Genomic DNA, 25,936 nt, shown 5'->3' on the forward strand with positions numbered 1-25,936 from the left:
GGTCTCAGGTGTGGCACTTGGGATCTTCGTTGCCGCGTTATGGGCTCTTTTAGTTGCAGCATGTGGGATCTAGTTCCCTGACCAGGGATCGAACCCAGGCCCCCTGCATTGGGAGCATGGAGTCCTAACCACTGGACCACCAGGAAAGTCCCAGGAAGTGACTTAATTTTTTTTTTATTTTTATTTTTTATTATTTTTTGGGGAGTATACCAAGTTCAATCATCTGTTTTTATACGCACATCCCCATATTCCCTCCCTTCCTTGACTCCCCCCACCCCGAGTCCCCCCCACCCTCCCCGCCCCAGTCCTCTAAGGCATCTTCCATCCTTGAGTTGGACTCCCTTTGTTATACAACAACTTCCCACTGACTATCTAACCACTGGACCACCAGGGAAGTCCCAGGAAGTGACTTAATTTTTAAAAATTCAAATATTTGGTAACAAAGAGCTTGACATTTCTATCTGCCCACTTGATTAAGTATGTGATCAACAAAAAACTCTTCTTGAACTCCTCCGATGTGGCCTAGTGCACGTAATAGAAAATAGTAGTTGCCATATCTTAAGTTTAAAAAATAAAACAAAGAATTCTTTTTTTTTTTTTTTGGCTGTACCATGCAACTTGCAAGATATTAGCTCTCAAACCAGGGATCGAACCCCGGCCGCCAGCAGTGGAAGCTCAGAGTCCTAACTACCAGACTGCCAGGGAAGTCCCTAAAACAAAGAATTCTTAATCTCAGGGTTTAAATATTTCCAGCAGTCTATAAAGGAGGGAGTCCTGCAGGCAGTTGATAAAGGTGCTGGGGAGGAATCAGTCAGGGGTCAGCACCGACCAGAGGGTCTGCCGCCTACTTCCTGACAGAGGATCAACCTCAGGACCGTCTCAACTTTGTAAAAAGGTGTTCATGGAATAAAAAACCAAACTCAGAGAATGTCTGCTGTGTTTATCCATAAAGAGAGGAGAAAATGAAAATATTTTAAAAATTCAGGCCCTTAGAAGATACTCTTTGTAGAAAACGTCTCACAAACTAGTCTGTTGACCAGATACGCAAGAAGTAAGTATCTGAGAAACGCTTTTGAAAGGGTTTTACCACCCAAATCACCAATGACTTTACTGAGACGGGGCAGTGTTCTCTACACCGTGACGGCTATTCCTGGACACTGTGTTCAGCACACGTTACAACCACACACCTAACTGGGGAAAGCCAAGGGGTGTGAAGCCAGGAGGGAGGATCCTGCAATCACGGAGTTCTAAACCACAGGCAACGTTTCCCAAGGCTTCTCTGTTCCTCTGAAATGTTTGCTTTATTCTGCCAGGTATAACCACCAAGAGGCAACTCCTTTCCTGGTGGGATTTATGCACTGCCCACACCTGCCTGTGATGTCCGTGGCCATCAGGAGCCTCAGTCCCAAACTGCCAGGGAGGGACATCTGCTTGAAACCCAGCCTGCAAAGGGTATTGATTCATTTCTCTTCCATCTGCAGGGCTGACCAGTGAGATAACCCTGGAGTGGGGACATCTTTAATGATGCTAGGAGAGCTTTTTTTTCTTTTCAATTTTAAACAGGATGTGCCTGGGTGTTTCAACTTTCCCCGGGGGCTTGCTTTTCAGAGCTTCTCAGCAGCTCACCCTTAATGGGAACCCAGGAGCGCTTGGCTGCAGAGCCGGCTTCCTGCAGCAGCTCAGCTCGGCACACGTCAGGGCAGCCCCAGGGGATCACCGGCTACTCACGTTTCAAGATGTTTCTTCTCTCCAGTTCCTCCACGGCGGGTCTTTGGCTCAGCCGTCTGCGGAAAAACACTAGAATTACATTTTGCACCATGGTGGCTGCCAGCCGATTGCACCGAGCGTCTGCGAGGGTCCGAGGTGGCTGGCGCACCCCCTGAAGATCGCCTCCTCGAAAGCGGGAGGCGGGGAAGGGGACCTTCTCCGGTGGCTGCCTCTTGCTGGCAAATCGAGTCAGACCCCCGCGCGGGAGGGAGGTGGCCCTCTGTCACCGGGCGGCTGGGGCAGTCCGCGCTCCCCCTCGGGACGGGCAGCTCTTCATGTCCAGATCTGCTGCCAGCCCGGCGGGCTGGAGGGCTCCCCAGGCGGCGTGTCCGGGAGGCGCGGAGATCCACCCGGGAGACGGTCCCCTGTGCGCGGACGGAGGGAGGGGCGGGCAGCCGCGTCTCCAGCTTCTGTGTCCCCTGCTGCCGGCGACCCGGACACTGGCACTCGCCCTGGCCCTGCTCCTGCCGCGGTCCAGCCTCACCCGACCCCGCCGGCAGGGTGGCGGTGGAGGGAGCTCCTGCCTCCACCGGCGAGGAGCCCGGGCGCGCGGGGAGGACGCGCATCCAATCCGGGCTGGGAATCTCCTGGGCCCAGCGCGCCGAGCGGCCACGCCCACCGCTCCCCGCCCTCCACCAGCCGGACCCGCCCGGTTTGGGAGATAGGAAGACAAATTATCATTTCCTTTCAAATGGCTTCTCACTGAGGGAGTTAGAGGACGCAGCCAACAAGAAAAAATACGTAAATAAATAAAAGGCTTGTCAGGAGAGGGAGGCATAATTAGCCAAAATTAATGCCAAGCTCCAATTATTTTTGTAACTCCAATAATGCTGTCCTTGGGGCAGAGCCAGAAACCTTCCCACTTCCGGATCCTTTAGCCACCGCAGGGTCGGCGACAACAGGCTGAACATCTGAATGCCCACAACCCAACGTGGGGCCACAATGCTCTGCCCCAAAGGGGATGTCGCCTCCAGAAATACTTGTCTCCTATTTATAACCCCTGTCCCAGCACAAAGCCCAGGGAGGCCCCCGGGCTCAGCTGTTCCTCCCTCCTCCTTTGGGGGCTTTGTGTGTCTGCTGGCTGGTGGGCTGCCGCTTCACATCTTGTCTGGATGTCTGCTGAGACTTGAACCTGCCCCCCGACAACTCCTGGCCGGCACCCAGGGGCCAGGGCCTCCCCTGATCCCTCCCAAGCAACAGGCACAAAACCAAGCTCTTTGTTTGGGTGGGACTCCCTCAGCCTGGTCAAAACCCGCCAAATGCCATTCACTCTCTCACTCACTAAGTGACTAGGGAGCACTTGCTCTGTGCCAGGCACGGCCCCAAGCCCCGGGGCACAGTGGTCCCTGCCCTTGGAAAGCTCACAGTCTAAAGAGGAAGGCGGACAAACAGTAAGCAAACAAACAAGACCATCCCAGGGAGTGGTCAATGCCACGGAGAAGACAAAATTGGGGGGCGGGGGGGGGAGGGGATGATGCTGTAGATGAGTGATGGGGTAGGGGAACTCAGGGGAGATCCATTTCCATGGAGACCACAGAAAGAGAAGGAGCCAGCCTTGGGGAGATCACATTTCTAGACAATGTCTCCTAACTGCTCAGTGCTGGGCTTAAGGAGAGCAGGGAGGAGTGATCAAGGCAGACTTCCTGGAAGAAGAAACTTTTGGCAGAGTTGTGGAGAATCCACACAGGATGCAGGGCCTGGTGCATAGTGGCTGCCAGCTGAGCAGCTAGGATACCCACAGGGACAGCTGAGGAGGAGGCCCCACATCTCCTCAAGCCTGAAAAGTACCCCCAAACCTCCACGCACTTTGCCCCCACAGAGGCTTTTTCTGGCTGGAGCCCTGTTCTCTTCCAACATGAGGACTGATAATAGACCTTCACAGAGGTGAGGGAATAGAAAGAGAAAACGCACAAATGCACCTGTTACCATGCTTGTTCAGCACAATGGTTTCTCAAGAAATGTCTGGAGAAAACCCAACTCACATGTCCCAGAAAAGTGTGGACATCACACCACCAAAATCTCTGCCACTGGCCCCAGGGGTGAAGGCAGGTCTCCAGCTGGCTGCCAGCCATCTCTCGGATGCTGCCAAGGTGAGGCCACAGCGGGCCCCCATGGCACCTCTGAACATTCCAGAAGGGGCAGTCCTCTGGAGGGACGCAGCCCTACAGGTATACAGTTGTGGGCAAAGTACAGCCTGCTGGGTCATCACTGACCTGCCCGTCTACCTAGAGGGAGCCCAGGAGCCCATGGCTGCACGAGAGGGCCCAGAGCCCTGGGCAGCACCACCAGCTCAAGCCCCTCCCTGTGGGACCTCAATCACGGCGGGGAGGATGGTGCTACAGGTCGAGAGTCCCCATCTGGACTTGCCCCTACCTGTACCCGACACCCCACTTCATGAGACTGAGCACTTCTAACTTGAGTTAACCTGACCTTCTGTGTCAGATGTTTAGTGAGCACAGAGGACACACCTGGCCCTGAGATGTGGTGGTGAGAAGTTAGACCCAGCCCTGCCCTCAGGGAGCACAGGCTCCAGGGGGGGATAGACATCCAGCCCATTATCACACAAACCACAGTGCATTTCCATGGTGACCAGCACTAGGAGGAAGAACTGACAGTACTGTGAAGGCCTACAGTAGGTGGGCCGACCTGGACAGAGACGCTCCCTGAGAAGACGATGCTTGACTTGAGATCTTAGATCAGAAGGGTAAGTGGGGATCGCTAAGCCAAGAGGGGAGGGACGAGCAGGGCACGTGCAAAGGTCCTGAGATCAGAAGGACTCCTGCAGGGCCATCTGGACTGAGTGGAGGTGTGTGCGCGTCCATGGGGCAGGGGCCAGGACCCACCCCACCTGCAGTCCCAGGGGAGGTCTGGATCCTCCCAGAGCCCGGAAGGCGCTGAAGGGTGTGAAGCAGGCAGGGTGGAATGGAGCATGGGTGACCAGCGTTGGATGTGCCTTTGGAAGCGCTTCTGGACTCTTCTGGACTGCTTTCTGAGGAAGGACAGCACAGAACCTGCCCCCAGGAGACCTGGAGCTGCTGTTGGGTGGGTGGGAGGCATCAGACAGGAAGCACAGGTGCCACAGGCCCAGGAGCGGTGGAGGGCCCGTGAGGTGTTCAAAACAAGAGGGCGGTACTGGCTCTAGACTGAGAACACCGCAAACTCCAAATTCACACACGCTGCACTCAGTACACATGAAACACAACATTCTGTCCATTTCAGCACCGCTCTCCAAGGGGCGCGGGGCTTCCCAAAGCAGGCGTGGTGACAACCCTGATGTCAAGGGCGGACGCCAGGATTGCGCCCACTTTACGGACGCGACCCGCGTGGCTCGGAGAAACGCACGAGAGCAGATCTTATTCCCCAGGTAGACCCCAGGGCCCCGCACAGGCACACACGCGGGGCCTGGACAAAGCAGCAGATGAACGGACGCCGGCTCCTCTCCGTCCCCGAGCCGCGCGCCTGGCGTGGCCCGGGAGGGTGCTGCCGCCAGAGCATCCTTGCTTCGGCGCCTCAGCAGCAAGAGGCTCTCCAGGCCCTGGGAGACGCAGACCCCGGGCGGCTGGGCTTTGGGGGTGAGGGGGCGGAGCCTCAGGAGGGCGGGGCGGACGGGGTCAGCACCCGGAGGGATTCCCCGGCTCCGCCCACGGCCGCTCCCTCCGGATTCAGAAACTGCTGCCCTGGGTGAGGAGCAGGTGCCGCCTGGAACTGGGGAACCACAGTCTATTTCTGCCTCTCCCCGCTGAGAAAGCAGGAGTGTGGCAGCCAGTTACAGGGCCGCGTGGGAGCGGCACCGAGGACAGACCCCAGGAGAGAAAGCGGCCCCTGCCCGACCCGTCCCCGCCTGCTCACACCGGAGAGGCGCGGACGCCGGGGCACCAGGAGCGCACTAGACAGGCCCTGGGGGCTGGGGTACGAGGTAAAGGTACAGGCCACCTGGGACAGGACAGGGTGGGGGCTGTGGGGCCCGCAGGGCTCCCGAGTCTTCCTGCCTCTCCTCTGATCAGGTCTGCGGTTAAGGCGAAATCCTCACTGACCCTGTGCGGTGACCATGGGAGACAACCGAGGACAGAGAGCTGGTGAGCGAGCAGGGGATGCAGGGACAGGGAGGAACGGGTGGAGGCGGGGGAACCACGAAGCCACTGGCGGCTGGGGGACCTCATACCCGGAGCGGGTTTTAGGAGAATAAGTGATGCCCTTGTGCCATCCACATCCCTGAGGCTGCAAACTTCCCTCCCCCGGACCAGCACCAGGGACGGGACACAGGCAGAGTCTGAATTCAAGCCCCAGCTCTGCCCGCTGCCAGAGAGGGCACAGGGGCTACCCGGGCCTCCAAGCCCCTGACCCTCACCTGCCCCAGGGAACCCAGGGGTGCCGAGGGAGTGGAGAGCACTGAGACGGGGAGGAGGTGGGGGCATTCTTACGATCAGCGTGTACACTGCTCCCTGGTGTGCTGGGCCCAGGTCTTCTCCAGCCTCAGCCAGCAGAGCTGCCATCTCCACCCTGCTGGCAACCTCCCTATGCCCCCTGGGGTGGGTGACAGCCTGGCCACCAGTCCCATCAGAGCACCATGGTCCAAAGCCAGCAAGAAGCTGCATTTTTGGCTCAATGTTTTCTCAGATGCGAATACGAGGCAAATATTAATCAGCTGGGAGTTATCACTTTAAAAAGTCAGTTTTCTGCTTCCCTTGAAGATACGCGGGGTGGGGGCTGACTACTCCAGATCCACCCCCACCCCCGCCAACAGCAGCACAGCTGGAGCAGAGCAGAGAGGGGCCTGAGGGCGCACCTGGCTCCTAGTCGTCCCCATGGCTCCCCTCCCAGTGGCCTCACTCCCCTGCAGGTTCTCCATCTGCGTCACCTGTGGGACCAGGCTCCTGAGCGGTCTGGGCCCTGGGAACCCCCACCTTGCCCTGAGGACCCCCTTCTGCCTCCCAGACACACTGGGGGCGAGTGGCCTGCATTCCTGGGAGCCCCTGGTGTGGCGGGAGGGTGGCGCAAGGACAGCAGGTCCAAAGCTCAGCTCTGAGGCCAGCAGTGGACAAGTGGCCCTGGCTGAGCTCCCCACGGGAGCATCCAGCTGCAGGGCTTCTTCCTCGGGGAGGATCAGCGCGCAGTCAGACCTCTCCCAGGCACACTTGTCTCCCATCAGTCAGCCCAGGCCACGGGCCACCACGCAGCCCACGTGCACGGGCCAGTTACTCCCTCTGATCTTCTGTTTTCTCTCCCCAAATGGGGTGACCCCAGGATCCACCTGTTGGGATTGCTGTGGGGCAAGAGAAATGGCCCGAGAAGCATCGGGCCAGGTGCCTGGCACACAGCAGGCCCGTCCGTCGTCAGTGGCTGTCTCTGAACTGCCCTTTGCACACCCTCCCCGCCTTGCAGGACCACGGCACTGGCACCAGGCACGGCTCTAAGGGCTACAGGTCCTTCCAAGAAGCAGTGGGAACGGCCTGCCCGGCTCCAGCTCCCCACGTGTGACCCCCACCGCCTGGCACTCCTCCCTCAGTGCACATGCCCCAAATCACCACTTCATCCACGTGGGGCTCAAATAAACGTCTAAAGTCACCTTAGCATCAGGCAAGAACAGAGAAGCACTTCCATCAAACGAGGCAGAGTGCCTTCCTGGAGAGAGAAGCCACAGCTGCGCAACAGACAGCTCTCCGCCCACGGGGACGCCGGCTATTTTGGGAGCTCCTTCCTGGGAACACCGATCCTGCACCACTGCCAGCCTTGAGTCACCAAGGAATGCCGGAGGCCCCGCCTGGGACGGGGCTCCCCAGCGCCTGGGATGGGGTTCCCCAGCGGGGTGGGAGCTCCTGTGCCAGCCTTGCAGGCTGGAGCTGGCACAGGCTCCTCTGTTCCCACGGGCGCTGTCAGGGCGGGGGGACCACCAGGGACACGTGGGCGGGCTGGGGAAAGAGGGTCAGGGAGGGGACGCCTCTCCAGGAGGTGACACGGAAATAAGGCCACAGAGAGACCAGAGCCGGGCTGCAGGCTCTAAGGGTGGAGGTCGTCCACGCTGGGGAACAGCAGTGTCCCCCAAACCATAGGCCCCTCTGTCCTTGCAGTTACCCTGCGAGGACAAATCATTAGCCCGTTGAGGGCTTGCCTGGAGAGGCACCGGCTGCAGGTCCCATCATAGCACCTTGTGACCCAGGCACCCGACCCACCTCCTCACACCTGCCCATGGTCCAGTGTCCCTACTTCAGAGGCTGGCGCTGGCTGTCACCCAAGCATTCACCCCAGACCCCAGAGCTACTCCTCCGGCTCCCCACTCCCAGGAACCTCCTAGTCCACTGAGTTCCAGTGCTGACACCTCATATGTCCATCGGCCTCTCTCCATCCCCCGGCTGCCTGACCCAGCAGCAGGCTGGCCTTTCTGAAACATGACTCCACTCCCACCATGACCGCAAACCCGGGGTCCCTACTGAACTCAGGACGAAGTCCAAGCCCCATGAGGCCAGCGAGTCTGCGGGGACCCCTCCCCAGACTCTGCCCAATGACCCCCACACCAAGCTCACACTGCCTCCCTCAGGCACAGCCATCCTTCTCCTAACTCGGAGTCCACAAGCCTATTAGACACTACACCCCCTTTATAACAAGTATTCAGTCGCGCCCCCTTTACTCCAACCCACTGACATGCATAATTTTTTAAAGTCAACGTGATGTCCAGCTGTAACAAGCAGGAGGAAAAGGCGAGGTAAGTTTTAATCAGATGACACACACTCAGTACGTAAGTGCTCAACAGAAGCACGTCAGGTGACGTGGTGAAGGCGTCCACGTAAAACAATTACCATGACAACAGTACTGGCTACAAACGCAGAGCGACTGGGCTCTGTCCTGGTCACTCACACACCCACAGTGATGCCCCCACAGGGGAGCCCTTTCCTGAAATGAGTGATTCTTGGTAAAGCTCTAAATGAAACAAGGTGTGTCAATTTTCATCAATTTCCAAGACACCTGCCTTCAGGGAAACTGTGGAAACTTCCACATCCCTGTGTGTGTGTCCCCTGCCTACCTAGGCTGCAGGCTCAGCTCATTCTAACAGCTTTAGATCCTCCTGTGTGAGCATCAGAGGAACACTGAAGGTCAAGTGGGGTGCGGGCAAGTCTTCCCTGCTCAGGAAGTGCCCTCAACTGCAGGACGCCCAGCCCCCTGGCCTGGCCCGCCACAGCGACAGCCCACGAAGCCTCCTCAGGTTTGCCAGGGGCCATGGGAACAGCTGACCTCAACCCTGTGCTTCCAGGCAGACACCTCACCTCCTCCAGGAAGCCCCCCACCCTTCACCTCCAACCCTGGGCCTCAGGGTGTGCTGGGGAGGGTGCCCTAGTGATGGTATTTCGGTACCTACCAAGATTACAAATGCAGGTATTTATCCTTTGACCCAACAGTTCAGGTCTAAGTGGATGTTTTCTGGATAGTTCATTTGGACACGGTGCATGAGAGCCAGATGCAGGGCGGGGCCCTGGCATCCATTTAGGGCCTGGCTGGAGACTCTGTGGTCAGCTGGCAATGGCGCTCCAGACAGGTGGAGGGAAAGCACGGCTGCTTCTCATCTGGTCCTCCCTGGAAGCCCACCTGGCTGGACTCGGGAACATAAAAGTGAATGCAGAAGACGCAAAATCGTACCGTGGTTAAGAACTGGGCTCCAAACCCAGCCTTGGTGTGAACTCGCACTTCTCCATGACTCGGCTGTGGGATCCCCCATCCTCGTGAACGTCTCGCTGCCCTTGGCCCTGTAACGGTCAGCTGGAGGCGTCCACCTGGTGAGGCCCCATCCCCAGTGTTCATCAGTCACTCATCCAGGTGCCATGGTGGAGGTGTTTTGTAGGTTAATGTCTATAATCGGGTGACTTTAAACAAGGGAGACTGTCCTAGATGGTCTCGTGGGCCTGGTCCAATCAGTAGAAAGGCCTTAAAAGCAGAGCCGGGGCTCCCTGGCGAAGAGGAAATCCTGCCTGTGCACGGCAGCCCTGGTCCACGCCTGGGAGTTCCGGCCCTTCCCGATGGCCTGTCTCGCGGACACCAGACCTGCCAGCCCCACAGCTGCCATCAGCAGTGTCCTGCAACAAACCCCTTAAAACACCTCCCACGGGTGCTGGGTCTCTGGGTCTCACGGACACAGCCTCCTGCTTCATAAACGAGGAGGACAATCCTATGGGAGAATCTCTCCCAAGTTACCTCCACTTATCTGACCCCGGACTAACCGACACTCCCAGTCCTCCTGGAAAAGCAGACCCCGCTTAGCACACAGGCCAGGCAGCCCCAGCCCCGTGCGGTCTGTTCCTGCAGAGAGCTGTGCACCTGTCAGGAACGGGTCCCCTTGTTCCCAAACCTATGCGAACCAGTGAACTTGTTTCTGTAATTAGGTGATTTAATCAGACTTTATGCACATTGATTAAATGGCTCAATATGGATGGAAAAAGAAAATGTTATTTCTATGAGAACCGAGTTGGCTGCTTTGGAGTCAGTCAAGGCAGGAGGTTGAAACGCAGCCATCGCGGGCAAGGGTGGGAGAGGAACGTGTGAACGATGGGGCTTCCATCTCTGGAAGGACTCTGCTTCCAAGCGTCTGTAATGCTCACTCCTCTGCAAAGAAACTGGCGCTAGGAATTGTAGAAGATGCATCCACTGTTCGTCTCACACAAGAAAGAAGGCTAATTGCAGATCCTTCTGCTATGAGAACTCTTTGATTCCACCTCAAAAGACGGCTGAATAAATGCACATCTGAATGACTTGGGTTAAAATAAAGTGTTTTGAGCAGGGGCAACTCACGTTCCTGATTTCTCCTTCTCATCGGCTTTGGGGTGAATCACCAGTGTTGCACGTGGAGGCGGGGGCTCTGCCGCCCTCCCTCCCGGGGACGGCTCAGCCCCTTGCAGGGAGGGTGTCCACTCAGTGCAGAGGGGGCAGTGCATGCTCGTTACCTCCCTGGTTGTTACTCCTCGTGTAAAGCCCACCTTCGAGGGGTCCCAAACAGCCCCTGGACGGGGCCGCCTCTGGGCAGAGACAGGGTGGGAGTGAGATGCGCTGTTTACGTGTTACCACGGATATTGGTCCCTTATTCAGATTTGGAAAGTTAAAGTAATACGTAATGTTTCCCACTGCCTGCCCCCGGCATCAGGACCACTTGGTCCCTGGTCCACAAATGTTTATGGGGCACCTGCTGGTACCGGGCCCTGCCCCTCCCTCTCCCCTGCCTGGGGCAGCTCTCCTGGGCGGTGGGCAGTGGAGGGCCAGCCCCACCCGGTCCCTTCTCTTCGTCTCCCAACTCAGGCAGCCTGAACCCCTGCTAGTGCCCCAGGGCCCTGCGCCCTGAGTCCTCCTCGGCCAAGGGGCTCATCCACTGGGCCGCGTCTCCTGGTTCCCACCCCCACCCCGCAGCGGGTCTGGGAGCTGAAGGTAGGTTAGTACAGCACCTGAGGCCCAGGGCAGGGGCTCAGCAAGGCTGCAGGAAATCAGCAAATACTGGGCGAGGAAATGCCAGGGCAAAGAGAAGCGCAAACTGCACGTAAAACTGCCCTTGATTTAAAAAAGGAAAGGGCACCACCCTACACACCCAACAGCTTCTACAGGACCCGGAACTTCATCAGGGCTGCTAAGAAGCCTCGGCCTCACCGGCCCTGACAGGGGAGGGAGGGAGGGCACGCGGGGGCGGAATGTGGGGCCGATCCCACCACGGGCACCGGACGTGCCACGACCCCCGCCTGGCCGTGTGCCGCAGGCATCACAGCCTCTCTCCCTTGACCTCCCTCCCCGCCCGTGTCCTGAAGGCAGCACCTGCACCCCTTTTGTTCCCTCCCCTCCCCCAGCGCCCTGTGCTGAGGGGGCACATAGAGGTGGCACATAGAGGTGGCCGAGGAAGTTTCTGTCCTTGAACTGCAACGCTGTGGGGGGCTATCACTGAAGAAGGGACAGGGGTATCCGTCCACGTCACCCCAGGGGCTCCTCGGTGTCCCCCTCCCCCCACCCCACCCCCCAGCTTTCTGCCACCCGCTGAAATCCCTGGGCCAGCATGGGACAGTCAGGAACACCAGGCACTTATTAACTGCCCGGACATTACAGGGGCCCCACACAGACTTCTCAGACCAGGCTGCTTTAGAAATCGCTGTTACCTCTCAGATGCAAGGTTTTCCACTCACTTGTTCATCTGTTTGCTCCTTTCTTCCTTCAGTCTATCTCACAACAAAATTAACCTGAACACCCACAGTAGCAGAGACTGCTCGTTTCCTACCCAATCTCCATTCTCCCTTCTTACGTAGCATCATAAAGCTGATTCTATTCAGGGAAGCTAAGCATGGCCACGTGAAGGGGTTCTGACCAAGGAGCTATAGGAAAGATGTGCTGCAAAGCCTCCAGAAAGAGTCTTTCTGAAGAGCTGACTCAGCTTGGATCTATGTATCTTTGGGACTTGAATGTGATGTCTGGTGCTCCTGCAGCTATATTGGACCATAGAGGGTAAATGCCAGTGTGAGGATGACTGAGCAGGAAGACAGAAGGAAGCCTGGGTCCTCAGTGACTGTGGATCAGCCATTCCAGGCCTGACTGTCTGCAACCATTCCATGAAGCAGGGTGCCTCCAAGCCCAGTGTCTAGAACCAGCCTGCCTGGGTCAAATCTCAGCTCCATGACATACTAGTTGTGTGACTTTGAACATCTTATCTAACCTCTCTGAACCACCATATCCTTAGCTATAAAAGACAGCTAATAATAGCACTTACATCTTATGCTTTGGTGAATGCAGAAAAAACACAGTCCCTGGCATACGACACACATTTAATAAATGCTGGCGAGCTACCATTGCACTACTTTTACTATGACTACAACTCACACAGGATAAGCCCTGATGCTGGGTAAAGCAGGTGGGAGTCACACACCCATTTCACAGGCTTGGACAGATGGGGTGACTAACCTGGGCTCCCTCAGGCCACACCTCCCAGCCATGTGAGCTCTTAACTGCCATACCACCTGCTCCCCTGGGTAAGGGACTGGTGTTTTATTGATACTGGGGGGGGGGGGGGGGGTGTTGTTTTGCATTTTCTTATAAAACATGCTGTACTTTCCTTGACAGACTCCCAAGCAACCAAGCAAAACAAACAGCAGCTGACCCTACGGGAGGACTCGAAAGCCACAGCTGATAGGAATGAGGAGGCCTGAGCCCCGCCTGCAGGGGTTCCGAGCTCCGGACGCTGGCTTTCCCTCCTTGAACACCACATGCTCTACCAAAGACCAAGATTTACATGTCTGTCCCCCAAGGCTTAGATTTCGTCTAAATTTTCCAGGTTTGGAAGTGCCATTTTCTGTTGCTTAGCTACTTCCATCTAAAAGCAGAACACGTGAGACTTTACAGCCACCGCCCTGCCTGGACTGTGCTGGCCTCGCCTGCCTCCCAGGTCTCGTAGGCCTCCAGGGTGGGCCTCGTCTTGCCCTCATCCCAGCATCCCACAGGGCCTGATCCCAGCTCTGCCCCACGAGTCCCTTTTGTATTTTTGTAACAAACCCTTGAAAGCGCCTAGTTACTCCCAGCATTCCTCTTCATCTTGGAGGCAGGCCCCTCGCCACAGCAGCGGAGCAGGGTGGTGGCACCAAAATAAGGGCCCAGGAGGGTTTACCCAGATGGAACAGACCTGATCTCCGTGTCCCCTGAGGTTTCTAAACAGAGGGAGACAGAAAGCCCCAGGAACACGCCCCAGATTCCCTGGAGAACTGGAAAAGTGAGTCAAGTAGATCTACATCACCAAAAAAGGAAGAAAAGCAGAGAAATTGCTAAACACAAAGAGTCCTTGCTCCTGGGGCCTCAAAACCCTCTTAAGAGGGTTGCAGAGACCCAGGTCCTGCACTTCCCAGCCGAGGGGTGGCCAGTCCCTCGAGATCACCATCTCAACCCGTCACTGCACTGGGTGGGTCCTGAGCCGGACCTGCAGGATCTGAGAGGTCCTGGCCCCGCCCCACCCTTGACCTCCCACCACTTTCAGGGCTCCGCTTCCCTCCAGGCAGGAGTCAGCCTGAAGCTCCTGACCTGGCTTCAGATGTGGGCTTCATTCCCCTGGAAGTGGGGCCCCTGGACCTCCTGGAGGTCAAGAGCCAGTGTTTCCTAAGTGCTTCCTATGTAGCGAAGATGGGCAATGAAGATGCTGCTGCTGATGATGAAAAAGATGAAGATGTTGCTAAAGATGACGGTAAAGAGGATGATGGAGAAGATGAAGATACCGATGAATGAGGAAGAAGAAGGTGGGTAAGACAGCGAAAACGGCGGTGGTTACGATGAAGATGGACAGGTGATGAACGAGCTGGTGAAGACAGGGATGAGGATAAGAACGGTGACGGCGATGGAGACCAAGACACTGAGGAAGAGGACAATGCTGGAAAAGACAAAGATGAAGAACAGGGTAGTGACACCAGCCGTGGTGATGGGTCTTCACACGTAGCACCTCCCGCAACCCTTGCGACAGTAACTGAACAATTATGAAGCGCCCACGTGGCCCCGCTACTGTTCTAGGGACTGCAGATGTGGCTAAGGGGTGAGGGGCTCTTTTGCGGGGCGGGGGGGGGGGGTGATGGAAATGTCCTAAAATTGATTGTGGAGATGGACACACAACTCCACGGATATACCAGAAGCACTACATTGTGCACTTTGAAAGGGTGGATTGTATGGTATGGAAATTATAGCTCAAATGACTAAAACAAATTCCCTATCCCCATACTTATTTGTTTTATTCCCTGGTGCTTCCTCCCTGCCACACAGAAGTCTAGGCATCTCATGTGTCCTATCTTTGCATCTTTTCCACAACCCTAGGAGACAGGCTCTGTTGTAATTATCCCCATTTTACAGACAAGGACAGGGAGGCACGTGCCCGGGAGGTCGCCTGCCTGTGGTCACACAGCTGGAAAACAGCAGAGCCGGGACAGGAACTGAGACACCCTGTCCAGAGTCCACGCTTTCACCACAGAGATGCTTGCTCGCATCAAGATTGGAACCACGGGGGGCATACACACGGTCTTCCAGAGCAGCCCCCTCACCTCCCAGATGCAAAGAAAAGATCTGCCAGGGCTGCACAGGGCATTGGTCACCGTCTCTGGTCTCGATGCTTCTGTGCTGACCATCAACTCAGATTCTGACCCACTGTTTTCCCTACCTTAACTCAACAGTCAAAATCCCCCATTCTCCGCACAAACAAGAATGAACTGCTCATAAAACAAGTGACTACATATCACAGGTGGCAAATGGGTGACCGCCCCAGGCCAAATACAGCCACAAATGTGTTTTATGGAGTCCACACTTTCTTTTTTAAAAGTGTGAGTAGGCTTCCAACATTTAAATAAAGGAAATTTCACATCAAAATAAATATTGCCAATGTCTCTTGGAAAATCCTGCCCACGCTTGTCTGGCATTCCTGGGGTGACACCCACAGTTGCTGAGGGGCAGGTGTTCCCTGCAGCATGGACACATTCCCCAACCTACCACAGTCCCCACCGGGGCCCAGTCACTCACAGAGGGAGCCTTTGGGCTTGTGATTCCCACTCTATGAAATGAGCTGGAAGGACAGTGTGACCTACCCCCTCCGGAGTCATCCCCACCTCAGCACAGCATCTCTCCTCCCCTTGAAAGCGCTCAGAAAGCTTTGGGAGCAGCTCTGTTCTCCACCAACCTTCCAGGGATGGTGAGGGGGAGTTCGGGGGCATCCTTCCCCAGGGGCCTGAGGGCCTGCAGCCTGGAAGTAGCCCTGCCTGAGCAGCTGGCCAGAGAGCCACGGTGCAACAGAAAGAACATTCAGTCCCTGGCCTGGACGCACCCCCAGGACAGAAACTCCAAAATTAGCAACGCCCACAGATCTGAAGGTTCACATTACCCACAAGTATGCCTCTGAATATGTTGGTTATGCCTCAAACTGGTAGGTGAATTTGGCATCTGAAGAATCCACTACACACAGGAAGGCATTCATTCAATATGCATCTACTTGGCTGAACTAAATTCTTATTGAATTGTATTGTATCTACGGTGCCTGGCGCACCTGACGCTCATCTGTCCATCCATTCCTCCAAATCTGTCTCTATATACCCACCTACCCATCTATCTGACTACGCAATCGCCCAGCCATCTGTCTGTCCGTCCGCCCATCCATCCACCCACCCACCCATCCATCCCCCCACCCAACTATGCAACCACCTAACTGTCCATCTATCCATCTCTCCATCTACCTACCCATCCATCTAACTATACAACCAGCCAACCACCCATCTCTAATCCTCCATCTCTTCATCCAAGTACCATCCATTCAGCAGTTCTTAGCTGAGAGCCTACACTGTACCAGGTGCTGGGGATAAAGCACTGAAGAAGTCAGATCCTGCTGCCCAGGTGGAGAGTGACACAAACAATGAACTGGGGAATGGTCCACGGACCAGCTTCAGGGAGCTACGAAGCAGATACTGCAGGCAGGGGTGCGGAGAAAAGGACTCTGAGCTGGACAGGCTCACGTTCGTGTCCTCACTCAGCTGCTCACTGACTACTGGCAACTCAGAGCCTCAGTTTCCTCACAAGTAAAAGAGAGGTGGTGAAACCCATCACACAGGAATCAAATGCCACAAGTCCTTAGCACAAGACAAATGGTGGAATTCCAGAAATCATGGGAATTATTTGTATACCCAGTATGATTAAGGCTTCTATCAAATGCTCAACTTCATGATCCCCAAGGGTTAATAACCGCAGGCCTAATCACCTGTTCTGCAGATGTGAGGTTCACTGTGCAGTGCGGGGCCCATTAGACCTCAACTTGGCCCTTCCCATCACAGCTGTGCTTCTTCCCGAAGGGGCCCAGCTGTTGGTTTTCTGTTCAAGGATTATCTTGGGCATACTGAACTGTTGTCTCCTCATCACTCATCTACCTTCCTTCCTCTATTGTCTGAGGATCCCTTTGGAAGCTGTCCCACTGGCCGTTGCAGAGACTGAGCAGATGAACGTCCTTTTGTGTACCAGGACGCCAAGTTCAACCCTCTGAGGCTTCCCGCTGTGCAGTCAGCTGGGGCTGGGAGAACATCTTGTGCTCTCCTCGTGGACGGCGGTTCATTAACAAGCAGCCTCCTTCCCCTACAGGCCTCTCCTCCCTCCGTCCAGCTGGGCTGCCAGGCCGCAGCCCCAGGTCGGCTGTGAGATTCCACCTCCCACAGTCAGGGAGCCCAGGCCCGGACCTCCCCCCCTCCCCGCCCCAGCAATGTGAGGAAGGACTCAGCCACCCTTGTCCTGTTTCATCCAAATGGAAGCACCTGGCTGGCCCCTGACGCGCCAACTGAAATCCCCAGATTACTCAGCAACCTCCCGTGGCTCGAGCCCTGCAGGCTTACAAAACAAAGTGGGTTTCAAGTTCCCCCGTTTCCCATGGATTGCATTTAATGCCGCCCTGTTTCCATAGATGGACGGGGCTTATTTGACCTGACACACAGAAGCCTGTTCGGTCCCCAGGGGAAAACAGCCGGCCACCTGCTCTCCCTCTGTCGCCACATTGGAGGGAACACACTGAGGGTAGGAAACGCACCCACCGTCAAAGGACCCACACAATCCCGGAAAACTCTGTGCTGGTCCTTCAATGACCTTGATCTTGAGCTAGTGCTGCGTGTAACTTGCAACCTGATTAGTTAAAAACCGCTCGTGGAGGCTCCTGCACGCAGTCGACACCCTCCTGCCCGTGGATCAAACCCCCACTAACAGCGGCAGAGACACGGCCAACCCTGTCCAAACGTAGACACGGACCTTCCTCACACACCTCCCTTTCTTCCTCCTGTATCCCTCGCCCAGCGCAGAGCGTCAACTCCACCTCGTCCGGGCCACCTCCTCAAGCCCTCACCGGGGTCCTGCTCTTCATCCTCTCCACCCCCTGCTCTTGAGTTCATCCCTCCCCAGCATCACGTGAGGACATCCGTCTCCTTGGCTCTTGCAAGACCCGTGTCAGCTGCCCGCGTCAGGCAGCCCCCGCCGCCTGAAGGCAGAGTGGTCCTTAGACTTGCCGTGCCCTTGCCCGGCCGCACCCCTGCTCGTGACCCCTCAGGGGACCCTCTGCTTCTCGGGAAAGGCCGGACCTCTCTATTCACCATTTACAGCAATTTGCGGAGTGACGGCTCCGTGCATCAGGAGCACGTCAAGTGAACAACACAGGCATTCTGGTGGGGAGCATTCTGGCGGGGCGTCAGACCCTGAAGAGGCAAACAAAGGAATAAAGGGGAATTTCAGACAGTACCAAGTGCGGTGAAGAACACAGTGGGACGAAGGAATGGAGAGAGAGGGCGTAAGGCTGTGCCGCTGGGAAGGAAGGGGGCATCAAGGGAAGTGTCTCTCGGAGGGACCAGAGGCCGTCATGTATGGACCAGGAGCAAGGAGGGCACCCACCACCTGGCCCTGCGGAGCCCTCCAGCCTCCCCCGCCCCAGCTGCCCCGCCCCAGCCCTTCGCAGCCACAAATGTCCTCCAGGGGGCGGTGTGGGTTCAGGCCGCGGCACTTCCTTGTGGCTGCTCTCTGCCTGGGACATCCTTGCGCTTCCGCCTGCCACGTGGACTGACACGTACCAAGCCATCAAGACTGTGCTCCACGTCACCCACTCTCTGAAGCCTGCACCCCGACTCTGCCCCTCCTGCCGGATCAACCTCTCCCTCCTAGACCCTCCGCTTCCGTGGCTGATTCATACATCTATTTTGTACATATTTTATTAGACATGATGATTCCTGATGCACCTCTGAGCCTGTCTTTCCACCTCTGCACCCCGGCGCCCAGCCCCTGCGCTCTGCAGGGACCGAGGTTTGTGACGGGGGTTTGCGCCCCAGGAGACGTGCAAGGGCGTGCAAAGCGGTGCCGCGGGAGGAGCCAGGCCTGCTTGCCTGCAGTCTCGACCGTCCCCGTAAGTCATTTACAGCATCCTCTTACATCACAACAACTCTGCATAAACCGTGGGGTAGGAGGAAAAGTCTGCACGGAATTTAGGTTCAGCAGTAATAGCTGTTATTACACGAGTCGGGGGTGACTGCGCCAGGCCCTGATCTAGCAGCGTCACGTGCTGCATCCTCAGCGAGGCTGCCACGTGGGCATAAGAGGGTCTGCTGAGGATGGACGCTGCGGCACGTGTACGAGCCCCCATGTGGCAGAGAACACAGAGGGAAGTTTCTAGAGCTGCCGATGCTGAAGCACGTAAAGGACCGGCGGATGATGCGGACGGTACCCACTCTTTAGTTCCAATGCACCAGAAGGTGGACTGAGTCCGAGTGTGTCGTGTGCCCTCTGCGCTTCTGTGCAAGATGAGAGCAGGATGCGGGCGCGGGGGGTGGAGAGGGCAAGGGCTCTGGAACCCACGGGCTGCTGCTCAGCAACAGACGCCGGGACCCAGCCTCACCACCTGCACCCGGCTCCCTCACCTGCAGAGCGGGGAGGACCACCCCTGCCCAACCATGCGGTCCAGCCGGAGACGCAAGCACCTTGGTGCCCGGCCTGCGGTCGCGGCCAATCCGTCCCATTCACTGCTGTTCTTATTGTCATGAAACCTGGGTCAGAAACTGGCTCCCCACCCCGACTTGCCTGAAATTTACCAAAGGACACTTCAGTGGAAATGAGAACCATCGCACAGGTTTGGGTACAAATTCACAGCAGATCACAGGCCCCGCGAGGCCAAGCCCCCTCCCTCCCCCGGCTGGCCCAGCGCAATGTCCCCTTCACAGCCTGAACGACAGCTTCTGCAGGAACACTGTCCCCATGTCACAGTGTGTAACGTCCCCAGGACCTGAAATTGACCTGCCCCACCTGCAGCACGTCCAGAGGATGGAGACTCTCAGCTGTCATGCTGTGTCCTGACCCTCTGCCCACAGATACTAAGGGGGGATGCAGGGCTGAGGCCATACCACAGCAATGCCTTGTCCCTACGGTCAGTGGGCGACAGCAACCAGGTTCTCGGGCTACGTGCACTGCAGGTGTTCTGAGCCCACATCACTCGCACACTCAGAGGGGCAGGTGCCGCAAGGACACCCCAGGGGAGCCCGGAGGAGACTGGAGGTTAATGACCCCCCCAAGGCCACACAGTCCAGCCTGGCCCAGGTCAGCCTGACTCCAGGGACCCTGCTCCTGACCGCACAGGAGTGGGTGCCCTGTGCCCAGTCGTCAGCAGTTCCCTCCACAGCCTCACCTCAGATGGGGCGTAACGGTGTCTACCTCACCAGTTGGAATGTGTATGGTGTGTCCGGACAGTGTCTCCTGGAGGAAGCAGCCCAGGTACCCTCTGATACTGACATGATTTTCCAACTCCCCACATGGTCCCAAAAGCAAAGAACCGGGAAAGATGTGGAAAGTCAGCTGGGGCATCTGCGTCCGCTCCCAAGTGGTCAGAGCACCACTACCGCCCCCGCAGAGCAGAACCGATCGACGGCACGTGAGCCAAGCCCGGGACTCAACACTAACCATCACAACATGCTTCCCCTAAATCCCTGAACATAAATTCCCAGAAGTGGAGTGTTAGGTTAACATGTGCGAGCTGTCATCCTGGCTCTTCACCTGCCCAGTTATTCTCAAGTCACGTGTCTGCCAGCAGTGGGATGGCACGGAAACCACCGCCCACCGGGCTGGGCATTCATCATCAGCATTTATATCAGTAAAATATAACTTAAAGTATTTTAAAATAATATTTACAAGTTTTCTTGTCATTTTAATTGGGGATGAAAGGTTCTTTGTTCTAATGAATTCTTAATGTCTGTTGTTACTAGTGAAGCTGAATTATTTTCATCTATTTGTTTAGAAATTTTGCTCTCTCCCTCCTGAACCATGAATTCCAGGCTGTCACCCACTGATCTGCTGGGTTCTGCTGACAACTGGTCTTCATTCTTGAAGAATGACATCATCTAATGCAATGCATTTTCCCTCCTCCTCTTTTTTCATTTCTGGAAATGTTGCTCATGTAAATAATCCATGAAAAGAAAAGAAAAAAAAAAAACCACTGATGTGTGAAAATAAGCACTGCTTGTAGTTTCATTTTCAAAGTAAAGATTTTGAGGCAAACGAAAAGTCTGTTGATTGTGGGAAGGAAAAGCAAAGCTGGCAGGTCTGTCCCCTCCTTACACACTAGACCACAATTAAAAATGAATGTTTGAATACTGTATAGAAGGATGGAGAACACTTCTGATATGATGTTAGGTAGCAAAATCTCCTGTGTGCCAAGAGGGCCTCTGTAAAAAATATGTATTTTTACTTACATTTTTAGAGTTAAAATCTAGAAGTGGATCTGAAATCACGTATAGAAAAATACACTCCCTAAAGATAAGAGTAAGAGTTGAGGAAATTAAAGCAATACTGAGACAAAAAGAACAAAGCTGGAGATATACCTTCCCGGACTCAGACTGTACTAGAAAGCTACAGTAATCAAAACAGAGTGGTACTGACACAAAAACTGACACATGGATCAATGAAACAGAATAGAGAGCCCAGAAATAAACCCACACACCTATGGTCAATTAATCTATTACAAAGGAGGCAAGAATATACAGTGGAGAAAAGACAGCCTTTTCAGTAAGTGGTGCTGGGAAAACGGGACAGCTGCATCTAAATTGATAAGATTAGAACGCTCCCTACCATTCTAATAATAATAAAATAATAAAAATAATAAAAATAAACTCAAAATGGTTCAAAGTCCTAAATAAGAACTGAAACCATAAAACTCCTAGAAGAAAACAGACAGAACACTCTGACATAAATTATAGCATTATTTTCTTGGATCAATCTCCTAAGGCAAAAGAAATAAAAACAAAAACAGATGGGACCTAATTAAACTTAAAAGCTTTTGCACAGCAAAGGAAACCATCAATAAAACAAAAAGACAACCTACAGAATGGGAGAAAATATTTGCAATGATGTGACTGACAAGGGGTTAACATCCAAGATCTACAAACAGCTCATACAACTCAGTATCAAAAAACAAAATGATATAATAAAAAAAAATGGGCAGAAGACCTAACTAGACATTTCTCTAAAGAAGATATACAGGTGAAAAGATACACACATGAAAAGATGCTCCACATCACTAATTATTAGAGAAATGCAAATCAAAACTACAACGAGGTATCATCTTGCACCAGTCAGGATGGCCATCATCAAAAAGTCTACAAATAACAAATGCTGGAGAGGATGCGGAGAAAAGAGAACCCTCCTACAAAGCTGATAGGAATGTAAATTTGTGCAGCCACTATGGAGAACAGTGTGGAGGTTCCTTAAGAAATTAAAACTAAAACTACCACATGACAAGCAATTCCACTCCTGGGTATATATCTGAAAGAAACAAAAACACTAACTTGAAAAGATACATGCACCCCAATGTTCACAGCAGCACTATTTACAATAGCCAAGACATGGAAGCAATCTGAGTGCCCATCAACGTACGGCTGGCTTAAGAAGATACACAGACATACACTCACAACGGAATATTACTCAGCCATAAAGAGAACGAAAAACTGCCATTTACAGCAACGTGGATGGACCTAGGAAATACTATGCTTAGTGAAATAAGCCAGAGAAAGACAAGTATTACATGATATCATGTGTGTATGGGATCTAAAAAATAATACAAATGAATGTATATACAAAACAGAAAAAGACTCAGACACAGAAAACAGACTTGTGGTTACGGAAGGGGAGAGGAAGGGGGGAGGGACAAATCGGGTACGGGATTAACAGATACAAATCACTATACATAAAACAGACAAGCAGCAAAGATAGAGTGTAGAGCACAGGGAACTGAACCCATCATCTTGTAATAACCTATAATGGAGAATAATCTGCAAAAATACAGAATCACTACACTGTACACCTGACTCTAACGCAACATTGTAAATCAACTCCACTTTAAAAAAAGAATACTACTGGAGCACTTCTGGAGAACCACAACAGATGGAAAGAGAGGTGACAAAAGCAAACTCAAACTGAAATAGAGATGCTCACCACTAATCCTGTCTCACTCACGGTCAATCACTCCCTCCACGACCTCAGCCTCTAAGTGGGCACCAGCTTCACATGAATGCTTTAGAAAAATTTCAAGTCCTACGTGTTTGGAGTTACCAGCAAATAGGCAAAACCTCCAACATTGAATCATCAAATGACAAGAGTCTGTTGTAATACCTACATCTTAGGTTTCTTGTAACCATAAAAAATGTAACACAGGTGAAAGAGTTAGAACATGGTATGATCAATAAACGTGAGACTCCTTCTTTGAAAAAAAAATAAAAAGAGTTGAGGAAATTAAGACAAAGGCCATACAACAGAAGGATAGAAGGTCAAACAGACACACAACCCAAATGATATAACGCAATTGCCACAGGTAGCAGTACACTTAGCTCTGAGCTTCCTGGTGGCCAAAGCAAAAAGGGAAACACAATTAACTACAGAATGTGCATTCTCCTTAAGATACTAACAGGCAGCTGCTACACAGAAGCACAGCTTATTTTGATCCTGAGGCCTCCGAGAACAGTCTTCCAATGGTCACGAGCAAGGGGACACAGCACAGCTTAAGGCAGCAGTGACACCTAGGAGAAGGGCTCTGTTAAAGAGATTTGGGGTGGGGCGTGGGAATCTGTGCTTTCACAAAGCTCCCTGGTGATTTGGGTGGACGCTCTGATAAGGGAACAGGCATGGATCAGATGACCAATCACCCCTGCCCCCCCCCCCCCCCCCCATATTTCCTGCTGTGTGAGCACCGGCAAGTGCCTGCACTGTTCTGAGCCAGGCATCCTCATCTGAAAAATAGGACCGTTAATAGTACCCTCCCTCTCACGAGGCTCCAAGGAGGTAATATACATGAAACACTGAGCAGAAAGCTGGTACACAGAAGACACTGAATACATGTTTTCAACAACCATCAGTAATAACCACACTTCTCTGTCCCCCCTTAGATGATGCCTACGTGGCTGGACTCAAGTCACCCAGGAGGAGCTGAGCTCCCACCCAGCACTGCAGTTCGGGAAGAGGAAAGTCAGCTAATACGTATCGACATCTGTTATTATGCAATCCCCCACCCTCTACCGTGATGCCTCAACACTTCCCAAAGGAGCAGCTTCCTTTCCAGCAATTAAAATTAAGCCATTTTTTTTCCTGCTAAGCCCAGAGAAAGTAAGGTTTCCGTATTTTCTAAACCCTGTGTCCACAGAACCGAGACCCTGCTTTTCCTGGCGTCCTCAGCAAAAAGAAAGTACCACGGTTCGCGCACAGTCCAGCCATCCTGAAAATTGGCAGGGGTGCCGATCTCCCGCCCCATTCTTAAAAGCATGACACCCCCTCCCTAAAATCCTGCAGATCTCAAGGCGAGCACGGGGGGATGGGAGCAGCAGCGCGGGACACTTTTTTTCTGGGAACTTGTGTTTCCTGGAGGCCTGAGTGGCAGCAGCCTGTTCTGGATGCGGGAGAACAAAACGTACAGAGGGGCTGGCTTGGAGGATCATTTAAAGCCTGTGTTAACGTGCTAACTACCAACTCCTGGAGGACGGTACTGAGCATTAATCAGCTTCTCACAATGCAGTCCTAGAGCAGAGGACCCCCAAGGGAGACTTAATAGAAGGTTCGTGCATCACTCTGGAGGTGCCTGCCACTCCCACTCTGCAGGCAAATTACACCGCAGTCACAGAGAAGAACAACGATGTGCTGTCATTCACAACTAAGCTGACACGACCTTGGCCCTCTGGCACTGCTTCTACAGCAGGCCCTACCCTGGCCGGGCCTGCTGCGTGGCCCCTGCCCGTGCCCAGCTGACAAGGAGCCCTAGAGCATCCAGCCAGGACCACACAGCAGCGGCTCCGCCCCCTGAGTGCCTCCTGCGGGGATGCACGTTCACCTGTCTGTACAGGAACCTGGAACCTTCCAAAGGGTCCCCAGGAGGAAGGTGCTGCCACGGTGTCGAATTTACAAACCTGGAGGAGACTCAGAGAAGGCAGTGCTGGCCCAAACCCACACCGCTGTGACGGAAAGCCTGGGATTCGAACTTGCCTGTCTACGCGTCCCTAAAGCCCGTGGTCCGCTGAGACACTCTGGATATTTTCACTAACTGCACTGTTCCAGGTTGGGGCACAGGGAGGCGGTGAGGGGGTGGGGTGGGGGGCATTTGCATCCCCTCTGGCCACCCCCGCCCTAACACAGGCATGAAGTGTTTTGCACAGAGGCCCAGGGCATTGGCTGGAGGCCTGAATGTCCCCTGATGGAAGCCACACCAATATGAGAAAACGCAAAGTGGAGACTTAGATAAGCCAGGCCCGCAGAGCTCTGCTTCCCCTGCCGGCCCAGGCTGGCGGTTCTGAAGGCCCACCCACCGCCTGATTCCCAGTCCGCCTCCTCTGAGCTGTGTGACCCTGGACAAGTTCCTGAACCTCTCTGAGCAAGCTTTAGTTTTCTCACCTGTACAATGGAGATGATGATAACACCTACGCTACCGGTTCCTGTAAAGATGAAATGAAATGGGGGGAAGGAAGCAAAATTCACGGCATGGGGTCTGCACTTAAAAGAGAAAGCTGTCAGCTGATCACTTTTAGTGTATACAGATGTCAAACTACAATGTTGGACACCTGAACCTCATATAATAATAATAATAATAGGACTTCCCTGGTTGCACAGTGGTTAGGAATCTGCCTGCCAATGCAGGGGACACGGGTCTGATCCCCGCTCCAGGAAGATCCCACATGCCGCGGAGCAACGAAGCCCGTGCACCACAGCTACTGAGCCTGCGCTCTAGAGCCCATGAGCCACAACTACTGAGCCCACGTGCTGATACTACTGAAGCCCACATGCCTAGAGCCCGTGCTCTGCAACAAGAGAAGCCACTGCAATTAGAAGCCTCTGCACTGCAATGAAGAGTAGCCCCCACTCTCCACAACTACAGAAAGCCCATGCGCAGCAATGAAGACCCAATGCAGCCAATTAAATTTAAAAAATTTTAAAAAAAGTTTTTAAAAGAAGGGCACGAGACTTGGAGCCTAAAAAAAAGAGAAAAATAAAGAAAGATGTCAGGCATCCCCATCATGGGCTCCCCTTAAACGGCACGCACACAACCTGACAGGAGCAGGACAATTTCCTGAACGTGTGCACTGTGTGAGGCATGGGAGCTGCAGGTCTGTAATGTTCTGCAGATTTGTTTACACACGCGGTAAAGGTGGGTTGGGCACCCCTACAGAAAGGC

General features: G+C 54.1%; 1 protein-coding gene across 1 annotated transcript in view; it reads right to left on the bottom strand.

Moving 5' to 3' along the window:
• PHACTR3 (phosphatase and actin regulator 3) overlaps positions 1 to 25,936 on the bottom strand; it is a 206,947-nt gene that overhangs the window by 8,365 nt on the left and 172,646 nt on the right. The window contains exon 9 of the mRNA XM_057702505.1: positions 1,729 to 1,784. Within this exon, the coding sequence (XP_057558488.1) occupies positions 1,729 to 1,784 (56 nt within the window). The remainder of the gene's footprint in view (positions 1 to 1,728; positions 1,785 to 25,936) is intronic.

This window comes from Hippopotamus amphibius, chromosome 12 (assembly GCF_030028045.1).
Source record: "Hippopotamus amphibius kiboko isolate mHipAmp2 chromosome 12, mHipAmp2.hap2, whole genome shotgun sequence".
NCBI lineage: Eukaryota > Metazoa > Chordata > Mammalia > Artiodactyla > Hippopotamidae > Hippopotamus > Hippopotamus amphibius.